Genomic DNA, 16,270 nt, shown 5'->3' on the forward strand with positions numbered 1-16,270 from the left:
TTTCTGTCATTTTCTTTATTTTTCTCGCCCTGTTCTGAATTCTCACAAGCCTCCCTGTCGCTCTCCTCAAATCTCTCAATAATCTGGTCAAGCAGCTTGTCCGTTTCTGACATCTCGGGTGAAATTCCACTCGCACTTTCCTCTTCTGCCATTCTCTTCTTAAATTTCTTGGCCAACAGGGCATACCTGTCTCTCACAGCTCTTTTGTGTCCAAGTCGATTTCCAAATGCTTCAGTGGCATTCAACCTTTCTGTGATATCTTCCCATATCTTTCCTCTCTCCCTTGTTGAAGCCTTGTACCGGTAAGGTTCGGACACAACTATTTCTTGCAATAGAAGTAGATCGCATTCTGTTTTCCACTCCATCTTTCTGTCCTAGGTTATGAAGAAACAAACATGTTGAAATTCTTGGTTTTTAATTATATAAAATGAAGATAAGAGGTTGATTACTTCACATGCAACGGTCTTTGTGATCAGAATTTCTTTTGCGAAAGGCACACTGCATTATTTTTGAAGAGGACTGAAGTACAGTATGTTGGCCTTATAATTCCGGACACTTTTTGCAATAACCACAATATCTTACCTCAACAGAGCACTCACAGAGTTATAGCAAGGGGGGTCCTGGGGTGCCCATGACCCCCTTTTGTGAGATATTTTTTTCAGTAAACAACAAACAAACCTTTTTATCCAGGTGGCGAAAAGTGCGAATCCGAAGAATCAACATGCCATAAATTTTTTCTAGTGCTAGGTAGTTATATACTCCATTTTCAGGAGTGAACATCTGCAGTGGACTATGTAAGTACCCTGGGCGTGACATAGTGTGACCCCAAATCCTAGCATTACGCCCCTGATTAACAAGCGGAAATTTACTCACAATGTAGCTTTCACTGCTGGTAAGTAAGTCATGAAGTTTAATCGCCTAAACCTGCTTGGTTTCTTAGTAATTACGGAAAAAGTTGGCCAAATTCGGTGCCCTAATATTTCTGACGATCGATTCGCTTCGAGATAAATACTCCCTTTTTCTTGGAATTATTCTTTTCGATCATTGCAAAATACGTCTAATAAAGTCAAATGAAAAAAGATTCACTTAAAAAGTTACCTATTTTCCGAAGCTTAAAGCATTTTCTTTCGATTTTAGTGAAGAAGTCATCAGTGTAATTCGACGTGCGATATGAATCACATTAGAAAACTTTTACATACCTCGACAAAAACTTGAATCTTTCTGTCTAAATGGAGCCCAACTCAGCCACGAAACGAAATAATGAAAGCAGACTAATCAACAAGTCTTCGAAACGTATCGTTCAGATTTCTTTTTATCTTTACTGCGAAATACAATATCGTAAGAGTGGAAGTGTCCGTAAATAGGGCAACATACTGTACAAATGTAATTTATATTTCAAAGTTGGTTTACAACAAATAAAAATATATCCCGCACTTACACTGCTGAAAACAACTCTCAAAGGCAGAAAAAGATTAGTTTACACCAGAATTGTAATTCGGACGATAAAGATGAAACAGAAACTGCCATAAAACTGTAAAATTACAGAGAAATAACTTAGAAAGGAGAATTAAATTTTCACAAATAAGCCAGTCTGAGCGCTTCGTCATGCGTTTACAAGTAGGCTTCATTTTCGTTTTAAAAAAAAGTTATTTCCATATATACAAAGGCTGGTAACTAAAAAGGTAGACTGTTTCTATCGTTCAATCCAAAAAATTAAAGGTTAAGATGAAAATAAATGGATAAAAATACTCACGTTTTCCTCAGAACTTCAAACTCCTTGTTTTCACGTTGTGAACGCTAAGAGGACGGCAGTGATAAACCGGAAATGGCGTCAAATAGCTTACGAAGCAAGCAGTCACGCATGTCACACGATGAAATTTTGCCGTCCTCTCCTTGAGCCGTCCTGTTGCGTAAGGTCTCTAAAGATTTCCCCGGGACAGTGTTCTGCAAACAGTACTGGTCAACTGAGGAACGAGCCCTGAACACTCTTAAAAGTGAAAGGAACGTGCCGGAAGTGGGACGATTACCACCTGTGATTAATCCCATTGGACTGAGTCGAGAAACGGCTGAATACCTTTTTAGGAAATTCAGGAATTCTGCTGTCCGGGTACAGAAGATCTTGTTGTGCCCAAAGTTGTTTAGACGACTTGTCACTTGCAAATAAGTTTTATTCATCTGTGAACTCTCTTTTTACATTTGAATTAAGAACATTTGTTGTATACGTCATTATAAGTGTGCTTTGCATTATAAACAGAAATAGCTTTAAGTGAGGAGTAAATATTTTCATTAAAAAAGTTTAAATGTTACATTTGTCTTAAGTTTGGACTCTCTTCCCCTCAGTTCATCACAAACATCGAAATTAAACTTTTTTCGTATAAATCTTAAAATGGTGACATTCATTCGCGATATTAGCTAAAAGTGCGATCGGATTTAGAGAGTTGCGTATTCGCCTAGTGTGCCCCTCGGCAGAATGTGGAGAAATTTGTTTGCGATAAAATTCGGAGCGATCAACAAACTACAACAAAAATTCCCTGCGATTGACATAAGAGATCGCCGTTTTATAAAAGAAGTAAACTGCTTACTTTTTTTTTTTGAACTGAACTAACGGGTAACATTCTGTACCAATAATTATTCCACTGCAAAGTGATCAGAGCGTTATTATAAGGTGGGGAACATTGGGATTTGCGGTGTTGTTGTATTCTCCGAACCTGTGGGATGCGGTTTTTTAGCGTGTTGAACGGTATTAAAAATTGTCCTCCTAGTCCTTCAACGTTTTCCGAGCCTTTTCTAGTTTTTGATAGGACATTCCTGATGAAACTTAGCTCTCATGGTAACGGTAAACTAGAACGTAAAAACAAGTTATTATTTTTTTGTGTGTGTGTGTTTGCTTTTAGCGTTAATGAGAAGTTTATTGTTTTGCTTGCACTAATGTCTTGGTAAAATAAAACCACACGCATGCCGACAGTCCCCTCCTACTTGTCGCAACTTTGGGAAGTCTTTTGTTAAGTGTGTAAGAACAAAATATTTTGTCAGTGCTACGCCTGTCTTTCATATGACAAAGCCCGCAGTTATCTTTGTCTTGTTGCTGTTGTAGTTTTTTTGATCAAACCGAACAAGTGTCGAACAAGCATGATTTTTATTGTCGGTTATTTTTCGTTTGCATGACACTGAACAGTTTAACATTTATTCAAAAATAAAACTCAAGCATGTTTTGTTTGTTTGATTGTGTTTTCACGTTAAGGCAATGAGAAGTTATGGTTTTGCTGACTAAAATGAAAGCTCTGGGCCGAGTTGTTCAGAAGCCGGTTAACGCTAACCCAGGATTAAGAATTAAGCGAAGAGTTGATTTTCCTTGTTTCAAAATGTTTTTCACTGCTTATGTTTTGTGTAGTTTGAGATTATTGAAACTTAAAACTGAAGAATAAACAAATGAATATAAACAGAAAACCTCACAAAAAGTTATAGAATTGAAATCAAAATTTTCGCGAACCTTGGGATAGTTTAATCGGGCTTTGAACAACCCGGCCCTGATGAATACCTTTTTAAACCACTCGTAATTACCACGCATGTAACGTGTATTGTTCATGCCGACAATCTCTGTAAACAAATCCGCGAGAAACAAAACCAAAAATACCGTTGTCAGTTAGAGACTGCTTGCGCTAACACAATAACAAAAATTATCACATTTTATCACACCTTTGTAGGACTATTGTCTAGTACGTGTGAGAAGAAAAGGTTCACTGTGGTAAAGAACTTCCCTCTAATTGGCTAACATCCTGGTTCAGGTGTATAAATAAATCGCATTAACCTTCTCTGTTTCACTTTTAAACCCAGTGGTCTTTGTGTTAATCAGTCGCAGAAATGTCTCTCCGTAACCTTACCAAAGTTCCCAAACGAAGCCTTGTTTATTTTAGTATTGACCAAAGTACATGTATTGTTGATACAAAGAAACTCAGTATGAAAGACTCCTGACAGCCTTTCACCAATTCAGTGCCACAGAAAAACGCTGAGGTTATGATAAAATTTGGCATTACAGAGCTGGACGCAATAGTTATTGCATCAGATGGTGAGTTGAAATTTTTTATTTATATTTTGTTTAGTGTGGTGTTCGATGTTGTATAGAGTAATTAAAGTTGCATTCGATCTCTAGCGAAAATAATTGCGGGGCACTAACTTAGTTTTTGAAATTTTATGGGGACATGCTAGGCTGTAGATCACTATGTTTTCAACCAGTTTTATAGTTTTCATCTCATTTGATTGTGTTAACTTAACAACTTCAATTTTCTTTTCTCAGATAACGAAGATAAGCTGAACCTGGAGGAAAAGAAGTTTGTTGACGATCCAAAGAATGCCAATCTTTTCTCCGATCCTCCCTCTGGCGAGAAGCGATGCCAACAAGACCCTAAGAATTCAAATCCAGCGAAAAGAACTAAGACATCTGATGACGAGGTAATTCTTTCAGTTTTCTCGACAATGTCCGACGTAGTTAAAGAGGAAAAATAATGGACTTACAGCTGCAGTTTAATGATACCGTAGAATTCCAATAGTAACGGCCCCAGTTACTTTCGGATTTAGCAGGCAAAAGCGGGAGCCGCCACTTTTGGGCAGCCGTTACGTTCGGCTAGTTAAAAAACGTTTGTAAGGTAATGCACTTGCTACTTTCGGGTGGGCCGTTACTTTCCGGGTTCAATAGGAAAGTAAAAAATTAACGTTACCTTCGGGGAGCCGTTATTTTTGGGGGGACCGTTACTTTCGAAATTCTAAGGTATATCGAAAATTTGTTTCCTGGGCAATTAGTTACCCTGACTTGTTCCCCGTCGTCTCGATCTCCTTACGCTTCTCTCCTTTCTCAGTCCGCACGTGTCTCTAGCGTCTCAAGAGAGACGACTTCGCTACCTACTGCGGAGTTTAATCTACAAGTAAAATACCTTAACGCTTATCCGTTAACAGATAATTGACAGACAGTTAACGGCCTTTAAAGAACAAATCATTCGGTGGATTTCAGACTTCACCGCCGAATAAAAACTTTCGTGGTGGACAGATTTTGGTCACATGCTAAGCAACGATTTAAGCAAGTTACTCAAATTTCATTCGTGATCAATAAAGGCGTGTTTTGGTGAACTATTTTTATGCTTCTGGCGTTCAGAATATTTCGGTTTATAATTATATTGATCCAATATAAAACAGAAACTATTATCGGTTTGCTCTGAATTTGATACTGGGTTTGCAATCAATGTAACGTTTATGACAAGATAGAAACAAACTACAGAAGGCAAATCAGTTGGGTGTATGGATGTCCTGGAGTCCCAGATATGCTAATCGGGCCAGTGTGCGCGTGTGTTAGAAACAACTTGACGAATGAATAAGCGAAATGTTTTGTTTTGGTATCTTCAAACGGTTTCGCCCATTAAACGGATTGGTGTTAAAATATGTTTTCCCGTGTACGGTCACATATTTCTTTGAATACTTCACTCGGAAGCTCAGGCCAGGCCTAACTTAAGGTACATGTATTGGGGCTTTGTTTACTTAAAACAAACAAAGGGCCAAAGATAAATTTAGCAAGTGGTGATTATTGTCATTGCGGAGATTTCACTGGTTTTGACTGGTCCTTTTAATGACAAATTCTCCTTAATAGGGAGAGACTAATAAATTATCGAACAGGTATTAAATCATATATGGCCTGTGAAAGAGAAGAGGAAAACTATATTAATGGCAGTTTAAAGGTCAAACGAGAACTGCATTGACTTACAAGTGAACTTTCGTCAAGATACACTTAAGAGCATCCAGAACTTTTCTTTATCCAGTTATTATTTACTCAATATATGAGCCTAGTAAGTACTCACTAGTGACACAATGATCGCGTGTAACATCGAGAGTTTTTTCAACTGATAAAGGCTTAAGAGTTAGCCGAAACGTCTTGCCAAAATATACAAGTCAGTGACAAAAAAAGGGCACTTTTTATTAACATTACCATGATACAATCATCGTAAAAACATTTGCTTGCCGTGACTTGGAGTTTCTAGCTGAATTTCTGCTTCTGATCCTTAAGTCTCTGGTGAGTACTTAGCCTTGATCAAAAAGGGCTTACCTTTTACGCAGTGTTGACCGGTCTCAAACTTCAATGGTTTTCTTCCGCTTTTTTGTAGTTTAGGCCTAAAAAGTACTCCGGTTATCCTGAACAGCACTTCGGTTAGCCTGAATAGCTCTCCGGTTAGCCTGTTTATGGCTAGCTTTCAATAATGCTAAGGTTAACGCTGTATATAAAATTTTCGAAAGCTGTTAGCCGGTGTTGTCATAGCCTGCGAAAACAGCCGTCCTTCTTCGCTCCCGGCCCGAGTGGCGCCCTTCTTGCGAAACGCCACTTGGGCTGGAAGTGAAGGAGGACGGCTGTTTTCGCAGGCTAGTGTTGTTATAAGTATCGCTTGCCATGCGGGCGTCCTGTGTTCAATTCTTCCTGGGGTCGCCTGTCACAGTGTTCTTTTTACGTTGTTTTACTTCATAGAAAAATTTCTCACTACCGGTCATTGAGTCTATTTCAAACCTTGTCTGGCTGCCGGACACATTATCGTTGAATAGCTTGAACTTTTTCCCCCAGATCCCCACCCAGCTCTTGTTTGGCTGCGCAAATACTGGGACTGAAGGCTATGTTGTCAACATGGTGAACAAAACGTTAATCATATCGACAACAGTCTACAACGTTGGTGGCACAAAATTTTGCTTCAGTTTCTGCCGAATAAATACTGCATGTTTACTCACTTATTTGAATTCTTCACATGTCATCTCAAATCACTAATGTTTATTTTCAATAAATCGAGAGCACTGCTGAAAGAGAGAGCTGATTTCGCAAACGTAGGACCCATGATCACGAATAAAGATTTTCTATCGTCAACTTTGAGTATGATACTCGTTGCAAAGCACTGGAATCGCTGAAAATCTGCGAGGAGAAGTTGCTTGTTTCCATTGTTTGCTTTTACGGCCGCCGCAGCATAACTCGGGTGTCAGCCAAGCTAAACTTGTTACTGATTGTTGAGACGAAAGAACGGTGAGTTGAACGTTAGTTCTTCAACACGGTTAGCATGTCATTTTGCACAGTTGAAAAATGCATGCTATTTGACTCACTGGCGTGCCATTTCACACGGTACGGAGCTAGACACACTTCATTGTTCACTGAGACACGCGACTTTTCTTTCTACAGAGCGATAGTAACAAAGAAAAAATTTTAATGAGGCGTGCTTTCTGACACACTGCTTGGAAGACGGTGTGTCATTTGACACACTGTCCATTGTTTAGCGTGTCATTTTAGCGTGCCCGTGCGTTCACCTTTTTCCCTGTTTTCCCATGGAGGGTCACAAATGTTACTTCATACAGCACAACCAAACAGGAAAAAAGGAAGCTGGCAGGTAAATTTTTCCAGCGTTTCATACATCCATAAAGTTGCCACTATCCTAAATAAATGCCTCAAACAATCAATAAGTACATTTTGATTGCTTGGTCCACTTTGACGACTGTGGCCCAGGTTGCACCCCCATCCCCCAACCCACCCCTGTCACCCACATAAAAACCTTCAACTATCCTCAAAGCATTAAGATGAAATCTGCTAGGAGATAGAGGGATATTAGTTTTTACTGGACAAAAATCTGGTACCAGAATAATTTTAGGTATTTTATAGTCATTTTAACATTTTCTTAAAGCTTGAGACAAAAATAGTTCCCTGAAATGACACCAAAAGCAATTTCCTGTGGGAACTTGAGAAAATAAATTTCAAAGTTCAAATAAATTGTGCAATCACAGGTAAACCTTCAAGTGTGATTCCTTCTTAATTCGTTTTCGTCGGGCGGCTTTCTAGCAATTTGATCTGTTGTTTAGTTTTGTAAGTAGTAATTATTGTTTTCTGGGCTAAAAAAAAACACCCTTTAATAGACCAATGGCATCTGTGCAACTTTGCACATTCCTTGCATGATTACTAGACCTCACTAGTAACACTAATGAAAATTCATTGTTTAGTAGCTGATTTAGCAATGTTTCTTCACTGATTTGCATTTATGATTGACTGATCAGCCAGCACCAGTTGTCTCCTACGACGGGTAAATCTCAGCACCTACAAATGAAAATCTGAAAGGCGGCTCACAAGCACCTATGGGAGCACTTCAAAGACGCCTCCCAAATTTACGAACGTTGTAGCTGATCATTACAGATTACCTGCTTCATACTTTGTACAAGTAGTTAAACGACTTAACATATATGTCCGCCCCGTATAATAATCATAGGCTCGGTTCAAAATCAATTTCTTAAGTTGTTTAGAATGAAAGTGATCAAGAAAAATTGTATGTAAATTAAGCAAACCCATTATCAGCAATTTAACATTGTATCTTTTTTACCTCGTGTTTATCAACAATTTAACAAAGCAGTTCTTGTTTATGGCAAGCAGAGGCCATGGCCAATGGCATCAACGACCCAAGTTGGGAACATTCAAGGGTATACAGGGATAGCCCTGCAGTGGCCAAGGAGAGAGCCAGCTGTTGAATTTGGGGGGGCCATATAATGGCTGAAAGAATTCAACATTACATGTCCCTCAACACCAAACCTGCGCCACCAATTGAGGTAAGCAGCTATGCAAATTATATCTATCTCCTGTTATCTCTGGAAATGTAACCTGTTGGGAATGCTGAAGTTTGTTTATTTGTCAAGCTTCACGAGGTGCTGAGTGACCCAGTAAGAAAGGGGGAAAAATGTGCCTTCACCTCTTGGCGAAAAAGCTTAAGATATAACGGCAATTTCTAAATTTACATAGAGCAATTACATGACACACAGTGAAGTACAAATGTAAACTTGAGATGCAAGCTAATAAGGAGTTGTTGTTCCTTTTTTACTTACTGAATCAGGCTCTCCTGTTTAACTGTTCTTAGTGTTGTCCAACTCTACTCAATAGAAGCAGTTGTACAGAACAATGAAATGGATTTTTATAGCCCTTGACTGTGCACATAAAAGGCTGTCAAAGTCCTCATTTAAGGAAAGAAAACATTAGATAAATCTTTTACAAGACATTGATCCATATAGAGGAAATGTATCAAAGTACGTAGTATCATAGTACGTTTTAACCTGTCTTGCTTTTTTCCTTCCCCTTCGTGTTAAGGGTTCCTCAATAGAGCTACAAGTCTCATAAAATAAATTTATACAGCAATTCTACACACTAAAACGGGCTCTCTGAATTATATGCATATATGTTTGGAGGCTTGTTATGTACGGATAGACGTATGTCCATGTGCTTCAGTGCTAAGTTGTGGACACCTGCCTCAAACTATGAAATATTTTTATGTTCCTCATGGACAAAAAGAGTAGTACAAAACACCGTGTAACAGTTTTTTGTATTCATATTTAGGATTGATCCATATAGAGGAAATATCAAAGGCGGATTACCTTGGGGTGGAACATTAAATCATTTGAGGAAAAATGCAGATGTAAGGCTCTTTATCACTCCCCCAAAAAATCAAGAAATCCAAGGGTTTTTCTTGTCTCCCTCCACGACATAACAGAGTCAGCAAAGTTACTATGGGATTACAATGATAGAGTGGGGGTTGTATTCCCATAGCCAGACCCTTCCCCAGTAACTTCAGTCGTAGTGGTACTACATGGTACAAATACATGGCTTGTTGGTAAAACAGGAATTGTGTATTTGTTCAGGTTTGTAGATAAAATGAACATCCCCACCAGAAAAAGTGTAATTAAAGTTATTAACCCTCTTGATCAACAGAGTCTTCTTCACAAGCTGATGAAGAATAACATGCTTGTGAATATTCAGATATATATTTTCATGCTAACTTTAAACAGTATTTTTTAACTTGATTAGCTACAGGTCTCTGTTCATTTCTTGCAGGTAGGAGTACTTCAGAATTCAATTATGGCATTTGCTTTTTTTGTAAAACATAACCGTTCTTGGCTTCTCATTAAGGTCAATATTAAACCGTATATATACTCTCTCAGGATGATATGAGTTTGAAGTTCACTCCCATGACTTCTCAATAACCAAAATTTAGCCACCCTAAACTAGACTTCAAATTTCTCCTTATCTAGATCCTCACTCCTGGCTATATCCTGCCTCCTAAGCCAGGAATTATAGTCCTTGATCATGTTTAAATTGCCCAATGTACCTCAATATTTTTAAAGAACTGTTTTTAAAGCAGGACTGAATGAGGTAATATCTCTGTTGAACAATCTACTTGACAAAATTGGAACAAAACATGGCAGATTTGATCCGCTAGCTATCTGGTGTGATAACCCTCAGGGCCAATTTAAAGAATGCCTGGTTTTTTACCTCAATCACCTGGTGAAAACAGAAAAGTTTCTGAGAATAGATCTCAAGTTTCTTTTGGAGAGACATTTGTACTCCATATGCAACAGGTGATTTGGCTGTATACAGAAGTTCTTTTACACAGTAGAGAGGTAAATATAGTAACTATAGAAGTGGTGTGTTACCACAGGACGTCAGTTAGTGTGTTGAGATCAAAATGTACTACACAAAATACAGATGAAGCTCTTCTTCAAGGATTTAGAAATGACATCCAATTTAAAAGAATTCTTGAGTTTGTTACCTAATCTAGATAGGAGCAAGTTAGTTTATTGGGTAACTGCACATGCTGGACAAATCAATCGGCTATCATGGCCGTCTTACATATATCAGCGATTCCGGGAAAGTTTTCCTGAAGAAAAGTCTATCCATGCCTTCAGAGGCCTAAAATCTTTTTACGAAGAAACACTGTGCACATTGCTTGAATGCTGTTTCTGATTACTGGCTCAAAATATGATAAACACATAAGCTTAAATACAAAGTACTCTTACCTGAAAACTTGTGCTCACAACCAGAACATTTTTGATACGTTGTGCACGAGTAATCAATAAAAACTTGATCATTGAAGAAAGCAGAATTTAGCTTCACTGGTCATTCGGAATTCTACAAGTCCAAAATGAAACCAGCACACGTTCGATTATAGCATTCATGAAAAACTGAGAGAAAATGGATGTTGTACGTTCCACTATATTGGAACTATGAACATCCGACTGATTTCCGTTCAATTTCCAGTTACCGAAAACCGAACAGTTCTGTCCACAGTCCGAAAATTGGACACGCTACTTACTTACGCACATGATAACAGAGTGGCTAGTGTTGCCTAGCAACAGTAGCCACAAAAATTTATGATTTTTCACCACAAAATTTCAATATCACTGATTAAAAATCGCTGTTTACAAAATTAAAACAAAGATTTAGTCTATAATTTGACAATTTTATTACAACACAACACATAGAAATCGAGGTCCTTTAGGACTCCTTGGAGACCCTCTTGGATATGCCCTGTGCATAACTAATGAGGACACAAATCCCGCTTTTGATTCATTCTAAAAAAATGCTTCTCAATAATTTCCACTGAAGTGTTACACCTAATCTTTAAATCTGTCATTAGTAAGAAACACGTATAGAAACTCCAAGCGTACACCTAACAACTTTGCTTGTTTTACATTCAATTTGTATTGATGTAACGATAGCACGACCATGTAAAAAGTCAGATGTGAATTAAAAAATGCAACTAACATAGTAATAAATAGGCTATTAAATACCTTCCTCATTGCGAGATTCCACAAAGCCACCCCTGGCTTATCAACCCACTTCTCTGGGACTCAAGCCATTTCACTCTGATAGAAAAAAGCGGACATTTGTTTTGCATCTTAAGGAGACTGAAATACTAACCAGCTTCTGTGCCACACTTCACACTGGCAAAGAGCGAAAAACTTTTCGCCCATCGTCTTCAACATTCTGCCATATTGCACGAATTGAGCTCATGTGTTTTTGATCGCGTGATATGAAAGATGCCACCCATATTTGGATAATCACATGTTATCAACGCTGGTGATATTCAAATTGTTAAGATAACGGAAACTTGTTGAGCTGACTTGTTAAAGAGCTGACTTGAATTGATTTTGAGCTGACTAAAATGGCAAATGATTTTGTGAACAGTTTCGCTCACAGCCCATTTTTGGTCAAGGTAACTCCAGGTAATAATATTCTCTTTCAGTGGTAGAGGACACCTTTATGTGTTTACATTATTTTAATTTAAGAGCTTCTGGTTCAGCACGCCACTTTCCGGCAAGTCTGTTGGTCTACAACTTTCAGCAGGAATTTCTAATATAGCTTGTTTATGGTGAATAATTAAAAACATTTCCATATCTACTTTTAATGCAATAATTAGCACACGCGATTTATGCAACTAGTGAGTTCGTCTAAGACCTCATTCATCTTTCTCCATTCCAATAATTTATTAGCGCATTTGGCTTTGTTGCAATCTATATTTAGCAGTCTGTAAGACTGAGGACACTTTTTACACAAAAATACGGAGGAGAGCAGTCATTTACGTTTACATTTTTTAACTCACAAAATCCCAGTAGTGTCAGTTTGCAAGTAGAATAAAGATAATTATAAAACTAAAGAGAAAAAGAATATTAAAAGAAAATGGTATCAGACGGGTGCCAAGGTTGATTTCAGTGCTGGAGCTGTACGCATCTACAGTGTCATTCAGTTCACATAGAGAAACTTTCTTACAGTTACAACTTCAGTTACAACATGTGCTTATCCAATTATATATTTTTGCAGTCTTTCGATGATGGTGCTTCTGTACTAACAAAGTGTTCAGTAGAAAGACTAAAAACTATCCTCAACCCAGATGAAACCAGAACAAACAGCTGATCCTCAACAGCTACAAGAATGCCATTCATCAGTTTTGTAATGAAGGCAAAAGTGACCACAAGATCATGATTGTCGCCTTCGAGAAGGAGTCCAGTGATCTGTCTGGCTTGATTTTGCTCAAAGAAACAGAGTTACAAAGCCAGAATGACGACTACAAGCCAGAAAATGATATGGGAGGTCAGCTATTGTGTTAGAAGAGTTGATAAGACTTCCTTGTGTCTAGGGGACATTCTTCTTTCCTGTGCAATAGAAGAGGTTAGAAATAGAGCAGAGCCTGATACCCACAGAGCTAGTACCTTCATCTGGCTTGTTTTAGCAGGAGGATTCTCCAATTTACCTGCTCTGCGTGTGTATCTTTTGCATGGGTTTGAGGTCATTGGTTTTCACAAAGTCGAAAATGAGGTCTTAATGGCTGTATGCAATGTTGGTGATGATAACACAAGAAGGGCTTTAAAGCAAGTTACGGGCAAATTGAAAAGCACTTTCCTCCTACCTGTCCTGAAGAATGCTGCCACTATACAGGCACAGGTAACATGTATGGCACCAACATGTATGGCACCAAATGTATGGCACCAAATGTAAATGTATGGCACCAAATGTACTTACGTTCACTTGTGGACGGCAACACTCCAATTCTGAAGGACATCAAATTGAAATTAGGAGGATGAAGTTGGGGCAGAACTTCATGGAGGGTAAGGGCATATTTAGCTGGTAGTGAATAACTCACATCAAAGATAGAATCAATTAAAGTCAATTCTGGTTATTGAACGAGGTACTCAGCTTTACAGAACATATCTTAATATCTGTAAGGGTAGGTAACTAAAGTTTGGAAAATCATGCTGCTACAGCTTTATAAAACATGGTGTCTTGGAGAGACATTTGAGCATTCTTTACCAAATTTTCATCTTCATTATTCATCAAGCACAATCTGGTAATGACAATAACAACTTTTGGCTACATGTGATGCATTAAACCTAGTATCAAAATTAAAGGTCATTGTAAGGATGACAATAACTGAATCTTGGATAAAGACAATAACTGCATTCAATGTTTTAAAATTACATGGACATTAAGGTCAAGGATTAAGTCTTTTCTGGTCACTATGCACCTTTCAGTGGGACACGTTATATTGAACATACAAACAAGTCTGTGGTGCTTAAAATTCACCTGTGGCGTCGATTTTTTTTTATACAAACCAGTTTGATTTTTAAGTATTGCATTTTTATAACAAAGCACCCCTGCCTTCATGGAGAAATTTTTAGATGGATGGAATTGATCAATAATGGCAATAACTTATACTTTACCAAGTAAAAATAAATTCTTGACCAAGGCAACTTAATATAGCACTGTTTCATCTCAATCTAGAGTAGAAATAAGTATGAACAGGTAAGGTGAAGTATGCATAATAAGCAACTGGCAATGTAGGAAGCAGCTTATTTTGTTGTCATTATCATAAAGTTAATACAATAGAACTATAAGGATAAGTATCGCAGCATGAACGATATCAGAGGATGGAAGGGTCATTGCCAGCATAAACTTTGTGAGGAAGCACTTAACACACAGGGGTTGAGAGGTGCAAAGCGAAAATAGGGTAAAGAGTCTTGCTAAAATACAATAGGCAATGTGCTTAGGTGGTTGAAATGCCTTTTCCTTGACCTTTTATTAGGCTGTGTAGAGTTACCGAAAAAACTGAAGGGAGGGGATGCTGTTCACAGGCCACTTTAACATACTTGCCTAGAACAGTAATTATAAAGAGTCTTTCGCCCCTTTACATAGTCAACGTGAGGGGATGGTGTTCACAGGCCACTTTAACATACTTGCCTAGAAGAGTAATTATAAACAGTCTTTCATCCCTTGACATAGTCAAGGTAATAATAAATATAACTGGGTAATTAACTAAGAAAATCTTTACTTTCACAAATTTTGCATTTTGTTGAGTTCATTTCAAACGGAAAATGTAACAGCTGAAATTAAAATGCATTGGAAATTAGAGACACAGTAAGTTGCAAATTAATGTACAGGTACAAAGGTAGACATTGGGTGATAGAAAAATTGGTTGACAGACAACTTAAGTGCAGAGAATCTCACTTTCTGTATTTTTGTCCATGTTTTTCGTGATCAATGTAATAAATTAATATTCTTTTTTGTATCCACAGAGAAAGTGGTACACAGATCCCATCAATATGAGGGAGCACACAAATTACCAACCAGCTTAAGAAAGATGAGCAAAATTTCAAGAAACACGCCAATGAAGGTATTTACTTTATTCGTAGTAGTGTTTACTCTAACGGGGAACAAAGACAAAGGTATTGGAGGATGAATTAAAGAGGCTGGCTTAACATTAAGCAACTATGAAATACATTTAGGGGACAGATTACATGTCCTGAAGGCATGACCTACAAGTGAGATTGTAAATTCCCTTTTCATGTAAAAATCTTTCAATCAGAAAGCTTCAAGGGTATTATTACATTTTTCTGTTTCAGTTCTCGACAATTTTGGATTTCAAAATATGCGTTCATACACCAAAGAAAAATATAAGTAACAGGAAAAGAAAAAATGAAGCAGTGACAAAATTTTAGACCTAAACCGTTTGCAATAAAATAGCAACGAAATATTCAGAAACATGCATTAGCTTTGAGAACATCTATGGAGTCAATGAAGTATCCAAAAAAGTCCTTCATGCCTTCTAAGCTTAGTTGTCTAAAAAAACACTATTGGCAGCAAAAAACTCGTTGTTTGGTCTAAGATAACCGTTAGCATTACAACAAAACGACATAAAATTTGTCGAGGGAAATTTGGATTTAAGCAAGGTTTCAGAAATACGGTCATTGTACACAGTATTTAACAGTCAATTAGATTTGGAATTGACTCAAAAAGTCTTAAACGCAATTGCAACAAACAACAACAAAATGAGCACAAAAAATATTTGTAGTTTCTCGCAAAATCTGCGCGGAAGCATTATTCTACTAGAACTGGATACTCTCGCTTTGCTCGCAGTGCAGAAAGCAATAAGACAATGCATAATTGTTTGCGCGCAATAATTATCTTTTCAGAATTCACACTCTCGCAGAAGCAATATTTTAAAAGTCAGGTAGCATATAAATGGTTTTCTAAAGAAGGCAAGCGAGGATAGGTGTGATTTTGTTTAGAGTAAACAAACGCATGAGGAACGATGGCTTAAGATACAATATATGTATTCTCAATCTCCTAATAATACAGAAATCGGTATTTCATGGAGCCTACCTTTGTCAGTCAATCTTTGTTCAGTTTGCCACTTTTAAATGGCAGTGTTTGAGGACAATATGCGTACAAGCTCGAGGAATCTGCGGTGAAAGGAATTGAGACAATTCTGAATTGAGGCGGACCGAAAGATGCCATGCCGTTCGATTTATCTGCAAATATAAATAGAACGCCCCATAATGTTTAGACCAGCCAATCGAGCACTTGTAGAATGAATTTTCCATGTATCACAGATGACATTGTAAGCTTGTAAATGTGTAGTTTTGCCTTTAGGCAACCTTCAAAGCCAGTGTTATG

General features: G+C 37.8%; 1 protein-coding gene and 2 pseudogenes across 2 annotated transcripts in view; 2 read left to right on the plus strand and 1 right to left on the minus strand.

Annotated features, from left to right (window-relative positions):
- Window positions 1-1,790, minus strand: part of LOC149099808 (uncharacterized) — a 2,264-nt gene extending 474 nt beyond the window's left edge. Inside the window, exons 1-2 of one of the 2 annotated variants that reach the window (XM_089277015.1) lie at window positions 1,754-1,790; window positions 1-374 (exon numbers count right to left, since the gene is read on the minus strand). The exon at window positions 1-374 is cut by the window's left edge and continues 474 nt beyond it. In XM_089277015.1, coding sequence (XP_089133141.1) covers window positions 1-365 — 365 coding nt within the window. In that variant the 5' untranslated portion in view covers window positions 366-374; window positions 1,754-1,790. The remainder of the gene's footprint in view (window positions 375-1,753) is intronic. The other variant, XM_089277016.1, reaches the window with a different exon arrangement.
- Window positions 1-2,142, plus strand: part of LOC149099806 (uncharacterized) — a 6,331-nt pseudogene extending 4,189 nt beyond the window's left edge.
- Window positions 2,143-12,610: 10,468 nt separating this feature from the next.
- Window positions 12,611-13,315, plus strand: LOC149099809 (uncharacterized; annotated as a pseudogene).
- The last annotated feature ends 2,955 nt before the right edge of the window (window positions 13,316-16,270 follow it).

Source organism: Orbicella faveolata, unplaced genomic scaffold (genome assembly GCF_042242905.1).
Source record: "Orbicella faveolata isolate gen_17 unplaced genomic scaffold, um_ofav_v1 contig_46, whole genome shotgun sequence".
In the NCBI taxonomy this organism is placed as follows: Eukaryota; Metazoa; Cnidaria; class Anthozoa; order Scleractinia; family Merulinidae; genus Orbicella; species Orbicella faveolata.